Source organism: Zootermopsis nevadensis, unplaced genomic scaffold, assembly GCF_977971745.1.
Source record: "Zootermopsis nevadensis isolate Lab colony 2312 unplaced genomic scaffold, Znev_1.0 Znev_ptg000025l, whole genome shotgun sequence".
NCBI classification, from domain to species: Eukaryota; Metazoa; Arthropoda; class Insecta; order Blattodea; family Termopsidae; genus Zootermopsis; species Zootermopsis nevadensis.
This window is the reverse complement of record NW_028259157.1, coordinates 10,287,229-10,303,196: the sequence shown is the minus strand read 5'-3', so window position 1 is coordinate 10,303,196 and position 15,968 is coordinate 10,287,229. Positions and strand designations below refer to the sequence as shown.

The 15,968-nt window shown below is 36.5% G+C and overlaps 1 protein-coding gene across 3 annotated transcripts; it reads left to right on the top strand.

Moving 5' to 3' along the window:
• Positions 1–435: 435 nt before the first annotated feature.
• MAN1 (LEM domain-containing inner nuclear membrane protein MAN1) lies at positions 436–15,830 on the top strand. Of its 3 annotated transcripts, none has more exons than XM_022071655.2 (11): positions 438–1,337; positions 3,455–3,536; positions 5,570–5,763; positions 5,844–5,902; positions 6,781–6,942; positions 8,041–8,275; positions 8,612–8,815; positions 9,126–9,267; positions 10,207–10,353; positions 13,838–14,025; positions 15,390–15,830. In XM_022071655.2, exons 1-11 carry the CDS (start codon positions 476–478, stop codon positions 15,530–15,532), a joined length of 2,418 nt encoding a protein of 805 aa, XP_021927347.2. In that variant the 5' UTR covers positions 438–475; the 3' UTR covers positions 15,533–15,830. The 3 variants fall into 3 exon arrangements, with proteins under 3 accessions (XP_021927348.2, XP_021927347.2, XP_021927346.2); XM_022071654.2 differs by having other exon boundaries at positions 440–1,337; positions 6,766–6,942; XM_022071656.2 differs by lacking the exon at positions 13,838–14,025 and having other exon boundaries at positions 436–1,337; positions 6,766–6,942.
• The last annotated feature ends 138 nt before the right edge of the window (positions 15,831–15,968 follow it).

The window sequence follows — 15,968 nt, the reverse complement described above, 5'->3', positions numbered from 1 at the left end:
AGCCTGCCAGAAGGTAAAGTCTTCGCCATAGTAACGTACTTCTTCGTGGTTATCTTGTTACATAATCTTTGCTGTTTCTAACTCTCCAATAACAGAGTTGATTGTCGTGCGTACATAGATTTTGTTTCATCAGCATGCCTACAATACTGTGAGCGCTACGTCATAGATGGCTTTATTGGTCGTCTTTGCCATTGAAACCGTGGAAAGTAAACATTTTGTACAAATTTGTCTTCTAGTTATCATGCCAAAACTAAATCTAATTTGAGGGGAGCTTATGTGGCTCGTGTAGAGGTTATAGTTGTGAGGATTTGAGGTTTTCACGGTGGTTAGTCTGAGAAGACTGTCTTATAAGTTGCGCCCTGTAGTCTCGTAGGAGTTTACAGTACCTTCAGTTTTATTTTTTCTCTGTGATGTCTTTCATCTGTGAATACTATTTAAAGAATTACAGTTGTTGAATCCTGATGATTTGTTGAAAATGGCGTCGGTTGAAAGTTTAGGAGATAGCGAATTAAGGCAAAAACTTGCAGAGTATGGATTTTCAGCAGGACCAGTCACAGAGACATCACGAAAAGTTTTAATGAAAAAGTTAAAACTTCTCATGGTACAAGCTGGGCGGTCAAGTGACGTGACGGACGCCAGTAAATGGCGTCGAAGTTCATCGCGTTTCAGCTCAGGTGAAGAAGACAGTGAAAACGATGATTTGAAAACACGTTTAAATAGCTCCATGCCACCTCCAAGTTCAAATTTCAGAACATCAAGACGAAAGTCAACGGGAAGATTGAGTGAATATGCAGTTACACCAAGCAGGATGGGTCGTAAGGATAGTAACTTACGAAACGATATGTTGAGTGCTCAGAAAACGGGCACTCTGGAGAGTGAGCCGAGCAAAAAGAGGAATTCACGTTTGTCTTCCAGCCCTGGTTTGAACTCGGGCTCATTAAGGAACTCTAGTGTTCGCCGTATTTCGTCTCGTGCGAGTGTATCGTCTACAGTTAAAGATGATTTTGAGACTGGTTCAGATTCTGATATTGACAGCAAGAAATGGGAAAGCAATACCGGTCAGGTGTTTTCTCCATCAAATTCCACTGAAAGTGTGTCCTATTCTTCTTCCTTTCTGTCCCGCCTGTCCTCAGTTCGACCTAGGCACAAAAGTGATTGCAGAGGTGTTGACAGTAGTAGTGTAAATACTTTACTAGGGTTCCGAAAATCATTTCAGTCATCTAGTGCTACCAACACTGCGGACAGTTGGACGGCAACCAGGTCAACAACTATGCCATTCCAATCCAACTTTGTCAAGAGGCTTTCTGGATTGTCGTCTAGTACTTGTAGCTCTAGAGGTATGTGTGATAGAACATTATGTGCATTAGGGCAATAAAGATGGGTTAGGTTTATCCAGTTTTGTAATGACCCTTTAAAATCTTTGAATTTGTTTTTTGGTCTTCATTTTGTTGGACTTTTTTTACCTTCATAGATAAATTCACTTGAAGTAACTTTATGTAACATCATTACCTGTTTTTTGGGGATCCCAGCTGCAAGTAAGTGTAGGTTTAGTGAAGACCTTTTTATCTAGACAAAAATCCAATGTAACCATATGCTTTTCCTTCTTCTAACATCTCACAATGTCAGAACTTTATTAATATAAGGAACATCAGACCGCTAATGTGGTTAAGATGCAGTGTTAATTATGTCAGTAATGGAAGTTACACATAATGGATGCTGATGTCTGAAGTGTAGCAGGCAGAGGTGGTTAAACATGGTACCTGAGTCAAATGTAATTTCCATTTTTGATCAATTTGTGGTATGTAGATGGACTGTGAGGAGGCTAGGGCTCGATTTTGGGCTGTTACGCCATAGTAGTAGTAGTAGTAGATGGACTGTAATATAAGAGGAGTTTTTATGTTTAGGTGTTGTATGATGTATGTTTGATATAAAAGTGAAATTCTATTGGAGTGTTAAATAATGAAGATAATATATTGCCAGTTTTAACATGGAGGGATTTTGGAAAAAAATACAATGAGAAGGACTGGACTTGGTATAGTTTTTATTTGCAATTGCTGAACAATATTATCCTGACCCTATAGTAGCCATCATCAAATTGCATGTGTCAAAGCCACAGAAAATTCATTTAATGTTGAAATATGAAATGTGGAGCCCAGGCAAGTGAAGACACCTCAGAACATGCACAGTAAAGCTAGAAATGCCAGACTTTTGACTCAAGAGCTGTGCAGTAAGGGGGGAGTCTTTCCATGGCTTTGAAGCATGCATTTTGGTGACTGCTAGTTTAGTTCGAAGAAATGTTTGTTGCACTTTCTCTTACATAAGAAATAGATGTTAATGTTGAGTCTTCCTGATAAATATTATTTACTAGTTTATATCAGAATCTAAGAAGTTCTTACATTGGAACTGTTTTGATTGATTTACAGGAATTACACTCAGTTGAATGAGTAATAATTGTGATATGCTTTATGCTCTAGCCTTTATCACTTGTACCACGTTTCATGGCTCTGCTGGATGCCACTCAGTTCTATACTAAAGTTCAGCTTTGCTTTGAAACAATTTGAATTTTATAATATTTATGCTACGGTTTTCACATTTCTATTGTAATTTTTTCTGTTATCTCCTGTTGATGAAACCTGAACTCAGATGTGTTGAATAGATGTAGTTATATTGAGTTTGAAGATTCCTGTCTTCTGGGTTGTTGCGCAGTGTAGACTACACAGCGCAACAATCCAGAAGAGAGGAATCTTCATACTCATCATTGTGAAAACCTCAAATCTTATACATTAACTTTGGTTGTTCAGTGATTGAGGCTAACTCTTTTTTTCAGACCCAACTGAGTAGGTGCCCCTCTCACCCTTTTTAACCTAAGGATGGAAGCAGATCCAGCTTCCAAAATGTAGTGTTAAAAAAAAGATAAATGTAGTCCAAGAATATAGTAATCCATACTGTAATATACCATCGTCAGTCAGATGTTTCTTGTTGGACATGTAGGTTTATTTTATTTTTTAACAACACTTCCAATTATTTTGAGCGGTAAACCCAAAATATTTATTTGGCGTAAATGTTCAATACTCATATATTAAATATATGGTGAGTATTTTGTGAGATTTTAAGTTCTCAGCGACTAGTATGAAGATGACTGTTTTCTGGGATGTTACTCTCTGAAGTTACAGAAATTGACTTACATTTCAGAAGTGCTTACTGCGTTAATCATCAGTGAGATGATGGTGGTAGTAAACACCTCTGAAACGTCTTCTGTCAATTTCAGCAAGACTACCCAGCACAACATCCCAGAAGATGGCCATCTTCAGTGAGTATTTCATTTGGTAACTTGGAGATGGCTTTGTAAATTTATAGGAAATTTGTTCAGGCCTGATTAATGACACATCCCGCATGTTTATTGTTTTCTATATGTGTTTGGATATTAATATAAATTGTTTTTATCATTTGTTAGGATCAACTCCATCAAGCATCTTTGATGTGAAGGAAAATGATGATGCACCAAACTCACCAAATGGTCTCTTCACCCCTTCCAGGTACTTTTTAGTGTATGTCAGTTGTAGAGTTACATTTCTCAGTCTGGTATGTATGTTAAAACTGGAGGAGACATTTTAAAGTAATTTTAGTGTTGGTAATTAACACATTTTAAAGTAATTTTTCAGTGAGACTTGATTTTAATAGATGTAAATGTTACTACAGTGACCAGATTGTCTGTTTCTAAGTTTGAATTAGAGAAGTCAGTTTCAGGTGCGCTGTGTTCTTGTGTGATTAATCCAGATGAGTACATCAGAGTCACAATAAAGTACAACATATGCAAAAATGAAGTGAAACACGTTTTCTCTTGTGATTTAATGAGTGTTGGCAACACAGAGTACATTGCTATCTCTTCCTCATGTGGTATCCATAGATGGTGAAGAAATTAGTAGTTTCACAGCAGTTGTGTGGGAAATTTGAGAACTGATCTTAATTCTTGTTTTCAAGCCTAGAAGTTTAAAACATACAAAATGTGTAGAAGAATATCAGTTCAGTCTGGTAAAGCTAGTGTGCACATTGAGATAAAGTAATTAATTAATTGTAAAACAGTGGTGACTGAGGTGATGTTTTCGTGAACATTTTCAGAGGTGCTTACTAGGCCCCTCATAATTGAGTACCAGAATTTGAGCAGTTGTAAGACTTACAATCTCTGAAGAAAGCTGTCTTCTGAGTTGTTGTGCCGTGTAGTCTGGTAGAAGTTTATTGATGCTTCAGAGGTCCTTGCTGCCTCCATCATCAGGGTTATCTACCTCTGAAATGTTGGTAAACTTCTACCAGACTACATGGCGCAACAACCCAGATGACTGCCATCTTCAGACTCAGTGCCGTGAAAACCTCAAATCCTACTTACATTCTCTGCTTCTTGAGCTGTAAGAACAGGAAGGGGAGGTCTTGTTACAATATCTAAGTAATAACTGTTAATGGATTTGGATACAGTATTTCATATGAAAAACAAGAATTACATAGTGGCACCACAATGTAACATATCCTCTGATTTCATGTGGGTTCATTTCAAGCTGTTTTTAATTGCAGTTATTCTTCATTACTGTTCTTGAAAATACTGATGTAATCATAAGCTGCTGTTTCCATCTTATGGCAGTAACAACTAATCTTGACTGAAGAAATTTGTTTCCTAACTATATAAATGAGTAAGTTTGGAACAGTGCATGGACAAAGGAGAGATCGTGATAGTGCTTCCAAATTGCACAAAGCCACCAATTTGGTGTAAATGTCAAAGTTTGAGGTGTTTTTGCCTGCCCACGTACCAATTGCTCTATGTTGTACATTGTCTGGGAGATTTAACACTTTAAAGCAACTGTTTGTGCCACCTGCTTTAACATTTGATATCTCTTCATTTTCCCCACAAAGTTTATGTGTGGGATTGACATGATTCTTGGACAATGGTATCTTTATTTCTGTAAACAGTATTAACCAGTTGATCTCTGTAATAGAGATGTGTTGCGTTGTCTTTGCAGTATTGACTGAATTTTTAAATATTATTTAGATGAGCTTCAGGCTTCAAAGGGTTAATTTGAATTGCTGCCTCATCCTTCCTATTCCCTATTCACACTTAACATGGAGTAATGTTAACTGTTTCTGAATACTGAAAGAGGCACTTTGATAACGATGATGCTTTCTTGTGACAGGTCAAGACATGATACGTGAAAGACCTACTGAATTCTCTTGAGGAAAGCACCCATTGGTTCAGTGCCGGTTGAAGTGTGTGGGCCATAATTTTAACTCATCAAAGATTAAATATGTGCTCTGCTTTATATGGCTAATATATAATTTGTATAGCTTTTACCATTTTAATTTGTGTCATAATGTCTGTTTTATATTCAGCAGCAGCAGTAGTATTAGCAGTGCAACTGAGAAAGTATAACAAAAGGCTCTGACAGATTGTACAGAAATTGAGAAATGTGTCTTTTCATGTGATGGGGATTGTGGATATAGTGAAGATCAGTTTTAGAGTATGAAATTTTGGCTATTTGTTAGTTAAAACAAACTCAGAATAAAAGTTTGCATGCATTTTCAGGCGATCCGGCTTCTCTCAGTCCGATCTGTCTCAAGAGTTCAAGACTACAGAAGATGAGGTGAAGTTCGGATGCAACTCTCAGTTTGTATCCATGATTCTTCTAGCCGTGGCAGCACTGTTCTTCACTGTGCTGGCTGTCATGTATGTCAGTGTGAGATCAAGGGATGCTGTCAGTTTTGGCCTAGAAGACAAGGGTAAGTTCAGTGGCTGGACACCTCAGTCCCTCACACTAAAACTAGCAGCAGGATGACTAATGTAATATTTTTTCTTGCAGGAAATACGTTTCCAATCTGTCCGCAGAAAGTGGGCTGGAGCGGGTCTGTCACTTCTGAGGTGAGAAAACTAATATTGTGTTACCTCTGAACTTACATATATCAAAACATGATTTTTAACAGTATTTTACTAACTCTTGGGTCTTGGTCTTCGTTTTAGTCACAGAATTACTTGAAGTAAAGAGTTTTCTGGATATGATCCATTGTCCAATAAATAAAATCGGTAAAATACACGTTTCGGAGATGGGACTCTATCTCCGTCTTCAGGTAGACATACTCTGTTGGACCCAATCGATAGAGCCAATCCCTATCTCCGGACATGGCAGAAGTGGAAGTCATAGAATATAAACTGATCAGGACAGCATTCTCGAAAAAATTATAAGAATTATATATAAATATTAATTTTAGCATATATCACTCTAAGTTATGAAACTAGATTAGTATACTGAACAGGGTAATATATTCTATGAATTAATCAATGTTAATTTATGTTGGCAATTGCAATGCATCAGGTTTGGTAAGCCTGGAAAAATACTGTCCACAGATTGGGAGTTGGAGAGGCAGTTGTGGTAAGGGAATAGGTGGTATTGAGTATTCTGCCATTGTTTCTGTGTAACATCAGCTTTTGCTTGAGTTATACAACACAGATGTTTCTTTTCTCATACCAACACTTACTGACAATTTTGGCATAAGTGTTAGTGGCAGGCGGACAAGTAAAACTGCCTCACCATCTCTCAGTTGGTGAACTGTACATCGAGTGTACCTTTTGCCATGTGTAAGACTGTAACCAGCAAAAGTGTGGACAGCATTGTATTCCTGTAAGTAATAAGCATAATGCAGATGCATGTTTTTAGAAGCGTAGTTTTGCGGAACATACAGAATACAAATTCGTGTGGTCTGGTAAAATAGTGAATGACATTTCAGTGGTCCTCCTTGCAGGAAGAACTCTGTGTGGATCATCAAGAACTGATGCCTGCTGTGAAGCTGGCCAAACTGTTGCATCCCGAGTTGAATGCACGGGCCATCAACCAACAATGTTATGGTGGACATTCTGCTGTAATGTCACACCATGAAATCATCAAATGGCTTGTAAAGAAGTTGGTGAGTAATATTTTGAAGAGTTGTTAAAATTTTCCAGCTGTGTCTCATGGAGTTTAAGTTTTCTATTTGCACATTTGTTTGTTTTAAAATTTTATGAGCAAGATAAAATGCTTTGTTGTCATATGTAATGCAAATGTCTTTTATAAAATTAAGGTGAAGCTTATTATTGTCTATAAAGTCTATTTTGGTCAAATGTATTTTGACAAAATTCAGTACTTCTAAAGGCGTAACAAAGTCCAGTTATTCAATGTCTGACTGGGACTGCCGCTTTCTGTAACTTCCCAACTTCCTCTAACAATACTGTAACCTCTTTAAAGTTAACAGTCAGAAGAGATTTTGATACTTTATTCTGGAAATCTAAATTACAGATATGTTTTCTGCATTCTAAATTTTATTTCTAATGCACTGTTCATTATGTTCAGAACAGGCAGTGCTGGGTCTGTATAAAAATCATAATTTGTGTTTGCCACATAATCGTGCACATAATATATTGTACTCTTGGACCTATGATCAGAAACTTTAAATTTAACATCTCTTTGATAAATATATGTTGTCTGAAATTTCTCACGTGGTTGAGGGTTTAGCATTTGTTCTCGTAGTTTATGTCACTGTTGGTTGGTGACTGACAGCAATATATCAGTAGAGAACAATTGAAGGACATAAAATTAAAGTCACAGATGTAGTACTGTGTGTTTATATTTTGAGTTTTAAATAATAAGACTGCAAAAACATTTGCTTTGGGAGAATGGTTGGGTATTAGGTGTAGCGTAATGAATTTACAGCTGAGTTTTATTGTGCTAAATGAACTATTTATGTCTTTGTTGTAATAAGTCATGCAAAGCATTATCACACATCTTAGAACTGAATTTTTAAAAAAGTAAGAATTAGGTGATATATATGTAGGAAATTCCTGGGCCACACAAAATTGTGGACCGTAAGTGGCTAATGTGCTGCCGTTTGGATGGGTTTTTCCTGTGTATAACTAAAGGCACCATTGCGATCAACACTGCCATGTAGAAAGCCTCTTAGTGTGTAATACACATGGTTGTAGCAGTTGATAATTTGTCACCATGTTAATGTATGTGTTTTTATTTTTAGAATGACCCGCATTTGGAGCTTCATTTACGTTCTCTCAAAGTATTGCTAATCTCAAATTCCCACTGGGGCATCCGAGTAGTGGAGTCTGCGTTTGGAGATGCTACTGAAAGCACGAGCAATCGTCGTCTCGTGGATGCAGGTGGCTTGGCTGTGACTGATCCAGATTTGCCACTCTTCTGCTATCTGAAGACCAAAGTGTTGGGCATTCTCTACAGTTTCCTGTGTATTGTTGTTGGTAAGTTTCATGGCCCTTCTCTCTTTATCTGCACAGGAACATCTGTCTCTTAAGCTTGTTGTGATGGCTGTTACTTTAGTAAATTTAGTATAATAAGCCCTGTGTTAATTTATTTATCCATTTAGGTTATCTTTCTGTATATATGCCTGTATTTCTGCTTATCTTTCCATGGTTGAGTCACACACACACATGCTTCAAGTGTTTTTAATATTAAATATATTACTGTATTTAAAGAGAAATCTGAGAATGGAAAAGGCGGAAATCATGTTAACTGCTTATTCTTTGCACAACTTAATGTAATTGAATGTGTATTTAGTTAGTACTTTCATGTTGCAGGAATCTATGTGCTTTATGGTATCAAACTAGCAACACAATGGTACATGCGGCACAGGGAACGAGACAAAATGGAGGTATACAAAATGGTAGAGCGCATCATTGAACTTCTGGTGAACCACCAACAGAATGCCACACCTGGCAAACAGCCATTCCTTGCAGTCAATCACGTTAGAGACCAGCTGATACCTCCACCAGACCGCAGTCGTAAGTCGTGCATTAATGTTTGTATCTGTTGTATAAAGAATGTAAAAGATTCGGTAGCAGGGCAAAATGTCATAAGCATTTGTAGGTTTGTAAAAGTTACAAAATCTTGAAACAGGATCATTATTATGAAGATGTATTAGCAGCCATGATTTAAACTTAAAAATATATTGATTATAAGTGTGTCTGTATTTTGATATGCAATAGTATGTTTTTTTCCTGTTTCAGTATGAGCTAAGTGCTTTTCTCTGTCTGTATAATTGAAGGTAAATTTATGAGAGTAGCAATGATATGGAAAGTATTATGTTGGCAGGTCTGGCAAAGGTGTGGAATAAGGCTGTGCACTGGATAAAGAATTCAGAATCTCGTGTACGCTGCGAATTGCAGTCTATTGCAGGAGAGGAGTTTCCAGTGTGGCGCTGGCTTCCTCATGCTTCGATATCGTGCATCTCTAGGTAAATTACTAATTAACTACAGTTCTAAAGTTTCAGATTATGTGTCATGATAACATCCAGGAATGTGACATTCAGCTTATAAATTAAGTATCTTAATATGCTTGGGGGGAAGGGGAAAATTCCTTTAAATGTTATTCCAGTGGAGTGGTGCTAGAATGTATTTCAGAAATTGAAAATTGTTGGAATAGAAAATTGCTTAATGTATCAAAAATAATTTGGGGGGGGGGGGGGAGCAGCAGCAGTAGCAGTAACATCAACAAGAATACAACACTACTTTACACACTTTAGTTATGCTGCTTCCATTACCAAAATATATGCACCAATGTATTCATTATCATCATCCAGGATGGATTTAGATCTCTTTTGGTTTGGGAGGGTAACACCATTTCTTAAATTTGGTTTATATATGTTCAATAAACTCATGCCTTACATTAAGTATGTTAATGTATTTGTTCTGGGATCGTGTCAGTTGTGCACCAAATTGAAACGTGGTGGGACCGGAATCGTTGTTGTACAGGGATGGAATTTACGCCCCATACTGTGGGCTACTGGTGTGACACGTAGCCAGCTGAGCTACGTGTAAGCTGTGATGCACAGATGATAAAGGCTGATGAAATACATATTGTGTGTTATGTATACTTTTTATATTGTATTTGAATTCTTGGGCAACTGTATTATTCCTTTTACTTATCTTTAATTCATTTGCGTGAATCTCTTTTTTCATTTGGTGTTTCTCGAACAACTACCCAACCAATCATTTCCTTCCAAATTAATTTTCTGTTGAATGTTGTGAGAAACAATTCTGTTTTTCTGAGGTTTGAGGTTTTCATATAAGTGACGCTGTATGTGGTCTTCATTATATTTGTTCATTGCGTTATGGAATTTATTTGTTATCAGGTGAATGTGTTTTTCATTTGTGTTTTTTTGTGATATTGGCAGTGCCGTGTCCTCAGAGCAGTCAACACCTCGTCGTAACAACAAGGTGTGGCAAGGGCAGGCATTTGTTATAATGAGTGGCAGTCCCAACTCTCCACCATGTTCTCCAACACCTTGTCTGAAGATAAGACACATGTTTGATCCAGATGTGTAAGTTGTGTTCATGCTTTTCTGTAACAGCCCAATAACTCGAAGTCCCTTAGCAATGTATATTACGTGCATGTATGTTGTCACTTTAGCAGAAGACAATTATCGGTTAAGTAAGAACATACACTTTAAGTGGAGCAGAAATCATAGTAAAATAGGTTACTGCCAGTTTCTTGTCCTTTATAATTATCATTCTCATCACTATTTATTTATAGCTTATTTAACAACACTTTTTGAGTAGCTCAGACTACACAGCATTGAGTGAGAGGATGATAGTGAATAATGCATTGCAAAAGGATGTGGAAGGAAGCGGCCGTGGCCTAATTCTTGGTACTATCCTGACATTTTCCTGGAGGGACTGAGGAAAACATCGAAAAACCCAGTCAGGATAGCTGGTCTCTGGGCCGAGATTTGAACCCAGGGCCTACTGTATACTCATCATTATACAATTTAGTGCTATGGCATAGTTGAAAAACATGTTATGTCACATTGTGTACATCTTAAATGTGTAAATTATTTTATTTGTTCCTTGCACTTTGATAGTCACTTCCCAGATAGTAATGTTTCAAAATTACATAATAAATACAAGAATAATTATAATATAGAGTGAACAAACCAACAACTATTAACACTATAATGGACACTATTGCCATACGCGTTTCGACCTCAAGAGGTCATCATCAGTGGCATCAGGGAAATTAATACATATAGTCAAATGGTTCGAGCAAATTTCATAATTAAAATAAAAGGTAATTGACAAGATGACTGCACTAGATGCTGTTATTCACAGGAGTAAAACTCGCACTTTGCTGTTGATTCCGTTGTACGGTGGCCGTTGCTGATCTTGGCGAGCTGTAGTTGCATCGTCTGTACCTGTGAACTCCAGAACCGTCAGCGAGAGACTGTCAGTTGGAAATGCATGGGTATATATAAACTTGAAATCAGGGTGGCCAACTATTGAAAAAATTACTTTCTCCTGTTTAATGCTAGGTCAAATAATACGTTAGAATCTTTGGTGTTTTGTTCGTTGATGATGGCTTCTTGTTGACTACTTTTGTATATGTGGAATTTTTCTAAGATATCTAGCATTTTACCCTTTGGAGCTACTCTTAATATGTTCATGATATCTATGTGGCCGTATTCGTGTCTGTGTTCAAGGATGTGTTCTGCATATTTCGATTTTGTTAAATTGAATCTGATATCGTGAATGTGTTCTTTAAATCTAGTTTTAAAATCCCTACCGGTTTGGCCAATATAGACTTGCTCGCAGCTTCCGCATTTCAATTGGTACACACCACTACTATTGTATTTGTTATCCTGTTTTCTTGAACTGCATTTGAATTTTATGGTGGTGTTAACTTTATATGCTACTTTTACATTTGTGTTTTTGAATATCTTAATAAGTGTTCTAATGCTATTATTAAAAAACGTAAAGCTCGACCATAATTTATTAGTGGGTATATTAACATTGGGTTTAGGTACTTTTATTAGATTATACGATCTTGCAATATCATTAAAGTTGTAACCGTTGTTGTGTCCTATTTCTTGGATGAGTAGGGTTTCTTTACCAAATTCTTCTTTGGAGACTGGTATTTTGTGCAATCTGTTTACAGGGAAATTGAATGCAGCTTGTTTGTGGGAGTTGGGATGGTTAGATGTTTTGTGTATTACCATGTCAGAGAATGTGGGTTTCCTGTAGATGCCCAATTGGAATTCTGTCAGGTGTCTGTGAATAGCGAGGTCTAAAAAGTTAATTTTATTATTATTTTCTGTTTCTAAGTTATATTTTAACTTTTGGTGCATGTTGTTATGGTCATTTAGGATGTTTTTGGCTGTGGAGAAGGATTCGTCAAAAATAACTATAATATCTTCTACGTATCTAGCGATATATTTTATATGTCATTGTTTTATTATGTTTGGGTAAAACTTCTTTTCAATTTCTTGCAAAAAGATCTCAGATAAGATACTAGACATAGGGGAGCCCATAGGTGTACCGTCATTTTGCTGCCACTAAGTGTTATTGAACTCGAAAAAATTTTGTTAACGGTTTCTGCGAGTAGGTCACAAATTTCCTTTTGTGTTTCTTCGTCGTACTGCTCTAGTTTACATTTTATAATTTCTAATGTTTCTGTGATTGGGATATTTGTATATAAATTTGAAATATCGAGTGTTAACATTCTATATGTGGGTTAGGCAATCATATTTTTGATACTTTCTCCACATTGTGTGGAATTCTTTACGTTGTATTGGTATGGTAGATCTAAATATTGTTTTAGCAGTGCTGCCATAAATTTAGCAATTTTATATGTGGGAGCATTTCTATAATTTACTACAAACCTGATTGGGTTGTTTTATTTGTGTAATTTGATTAAGGCATTAAGTTTAAGAATAATTGTGGTATTTTCAGAAAAATAGGATACTGGAAACCTGAATTCAAACAGAATCAAGATCAGTGTTTGGTTTGAAACATTGTGTTTTTTTGTACACAGTCACTTGCACAGTTACACAGTTAATCTTTAAGTGACTCAATTTAAACTCCTGGCATATTTTATCATTTAATGTAGAGAAGTGTTTCTCAGCCTGTGGTACGTGTACCACTGGTGTCATGCAAGCCAATGTTGAGTGGTATGCGAACTAAATGAGAAAACCAAAAGATAATATTAACATAAATAAGTTTTCCTTGAACGCATTTGGTTAGTGGTACGTTTAGTGTGTTAAATTAGAATTAGTAGTTTGCCAGCAAAAAATGGTGAGAACCCCTGGTGTAGAGTTTCATTAATTAAATTGTATTTATTTTCTTATGTTAGAATCTCAAAGTAATAACTAACTTATTACAGTTCATTTATGGCCTCAGAGTCTAGTATCGATAATATAAAATTTTCTTTTCCAAAATTTGCAGACTGATTTTTTTTCTTTGCACAGTACAAAACTGTGCCTTTCGGTTAAAAACCCTGATATTTAAGGTAAGGAGTGAATTTAAAGGCCAAACAATAAATGTGTTATGCATCACAATCGATATGGAACATCAATGATATTTTATTATCTTAATTATAAGAAATTTTAAATATTGTGATAAGACGGATTAAAATAAATAATTGTTAGAATATTCACAATATGACGCAATTACACTATCTTAGGTAAAGCTTTATACATACTTAAATTTGATTCAAGTTGGAGGTGAGAGGTCATCTCCATGCTGTGGCCTGTTTAACCCCCTGAGGGCATATTAAAGCCCCTAAAATCCATTGGATGGGAGGCTGAGATGGTCTGAATGTGATGGTGAGGAGGAAAAAAGACATCGTCACTGTTGGAATTGGAGCCATAGTTAATCATCCCATAATGAGTTAGTACTGACACAGCTGTCCTGGCCCATACAGCCTTTTTTCTCTTGGTTGTACATGTTGAGACTAGAAGTGTTTTGAAAGGTTATTTTTCATTGTTTAGACTTGTAATCTTGTTCTCAATTGGAATGATTCTGCTGATTTAGGGAATTTGGAGATGAATGGCTAGTCCGGGTGCAGGATGCTATTCTGGAGAAGTGTGGGGAAGAGGGTGTCGTGGCATTGCACATCTCTGTGGATCGTGGCTCTCGAGAAGGATGTGTGTACCTCAAGTGTGCCTCTCAAGAAGATGCTGGCAAAGCATATCGAGCACTTCATGGCTGGTGGTTTGACAGTAGGCATTTTTTTATGGGGAAAGAACTTACTTGAACTTTTCATAGCTTTGTTGTCTTCTGGGCATCACACTTTGCTATAATGGTAGAAGGTTCTGGAGAAAGTTGCTGCTGCTACTTTAGATAAAAGCTCTCTTTATTTACTGTTTCAACACAGTGTGATACCCAGAACACTAAACAGTGGCATTACCATGTTTGTTGGTATAATGTGTGTACTTGTATTTATTAAGTGGGAGAAAGAAGGGAATCTCTGCCTTATTTCTGATGTGCGAGTAGAAATGTGAATGTAAGTGCCACCAGTATGATGAGAGAGGCATGCAGAATACTAGGGTGTTGATTGATGTGTTTACTAAATGCAAGAGAATGTAAAAACATGCCTAGATTTCTTTGATGTTGTGAGTTTTGACAGTTCCTTGTGTGGTTACATGTATATGAGCAATTGCTGGTATCTGGAGTCGGTAAGAGCAGGACGGTAGTTGATCGTATTAAATGAAAACTGTCAGGTTTTAGTAGGATTTAAAGTTCTCATGACAAAGTATGAAGATGGCTGTCTTCTGGGTTATAGCACCATGTAGTCTGGTAAAAATTTATTGACATTTCAGAGGTGCTTGCTGCCTCCATCATCAGGGTGACTCAAAACCTTGCTGATGGAGGCAGCAATTATTGTGTTGTAATAAAGCGTCTATTTGTGTAGGTTTCTGCAATTTGTATAATCTTTTCTCTTTTATGGATGAACATCTACTACATATCATGGGGTGCCTATGCCATAACACAGGCAGTTAGGTGCTGGTCTTTCACAACGGAGGCCCAGGCTCACGCCCAGGGCATTTCATGAGAGATTTGTAGTGAATAAAGTGGCACTGGGTCAGTTTTTTTTCTCCAAGTCCTTTGGTTTTCTACCATCAGTATCATCCCACCATTGCTCCATATTCAACCATGTCACCTGGGGGATTGGCATTGCACAGTTCCATGGAGATATTAATCTCATACTATAGTAGGAATAAAAAAATTATGAACTTTTGAACTTAAACTGTGGATGGAAAATGTGTGTTCAAATTTTATCCGTTGACAAGAAAATTGCTCACTTTTGAAGATATTCCTTATTTCAGTTGTCTGTAAAACATACCTCAATATAATATCCTGTCTGAACACATTAGGACGGGGGATATTGTGTATGTCTTGGGTGAGTTCAATAATTAATATTAAAACTTTCATTTTATATGATAGAAATTACATTATTTTTATGTAGTTATTTTTAACTTTTTTAATGCACATGTGAAATGCATTCTTAATGTGTCTAATCTTTAGTTGTTAATTTATTTTTGTAGTAGATTTATCTGAACCTTTTATTGATCTCTGTTCACAGGCAATTTGGTAACTGTGAAGTATCTGCGCCTGGAACGCTACCATGAACGTTTCCCAGAAGCAAAAGGCGCTGTTGTCCCTCTACACCCGTCCAATAATCAGAAACTCAGTTTGCAATGGCAGAGTCCATTGGAGAATAATTGAAGTGTATGTTTCCCCTCTTGTTTCTCAAGGTGAATTTGGGCTTATACATTGAAACCCTTTTCTAGACCAATTTGTAAATGTGGACTGTTCTTCAGTTAAAATATTTGGACAATTTGTTTTTATTTAAGTATATTGTAACATTTATAGTGTGATTATTGGTACAGTTTTTTCTCATTTTTAGGTGCTTAGATCAAATGATCCCAGTTAGTGCATTTAGAATCTGAGTGCAGTAATGACATATTTTCATGTATAGAAGTTTGTAACTGTTGAAGGATTAAAAAAAATGATTTTCACTATATTTTGGCAGACCCTTGTAAGTTATATAAATTGCTTTTATGATAATAATAATAATATGAATTCTTCATACTCAGCGCTGTGAAAACCTCAAATTCTTGATTGTAACTTTGCTTACTTAGTGAAATAATGCTGAATTGAC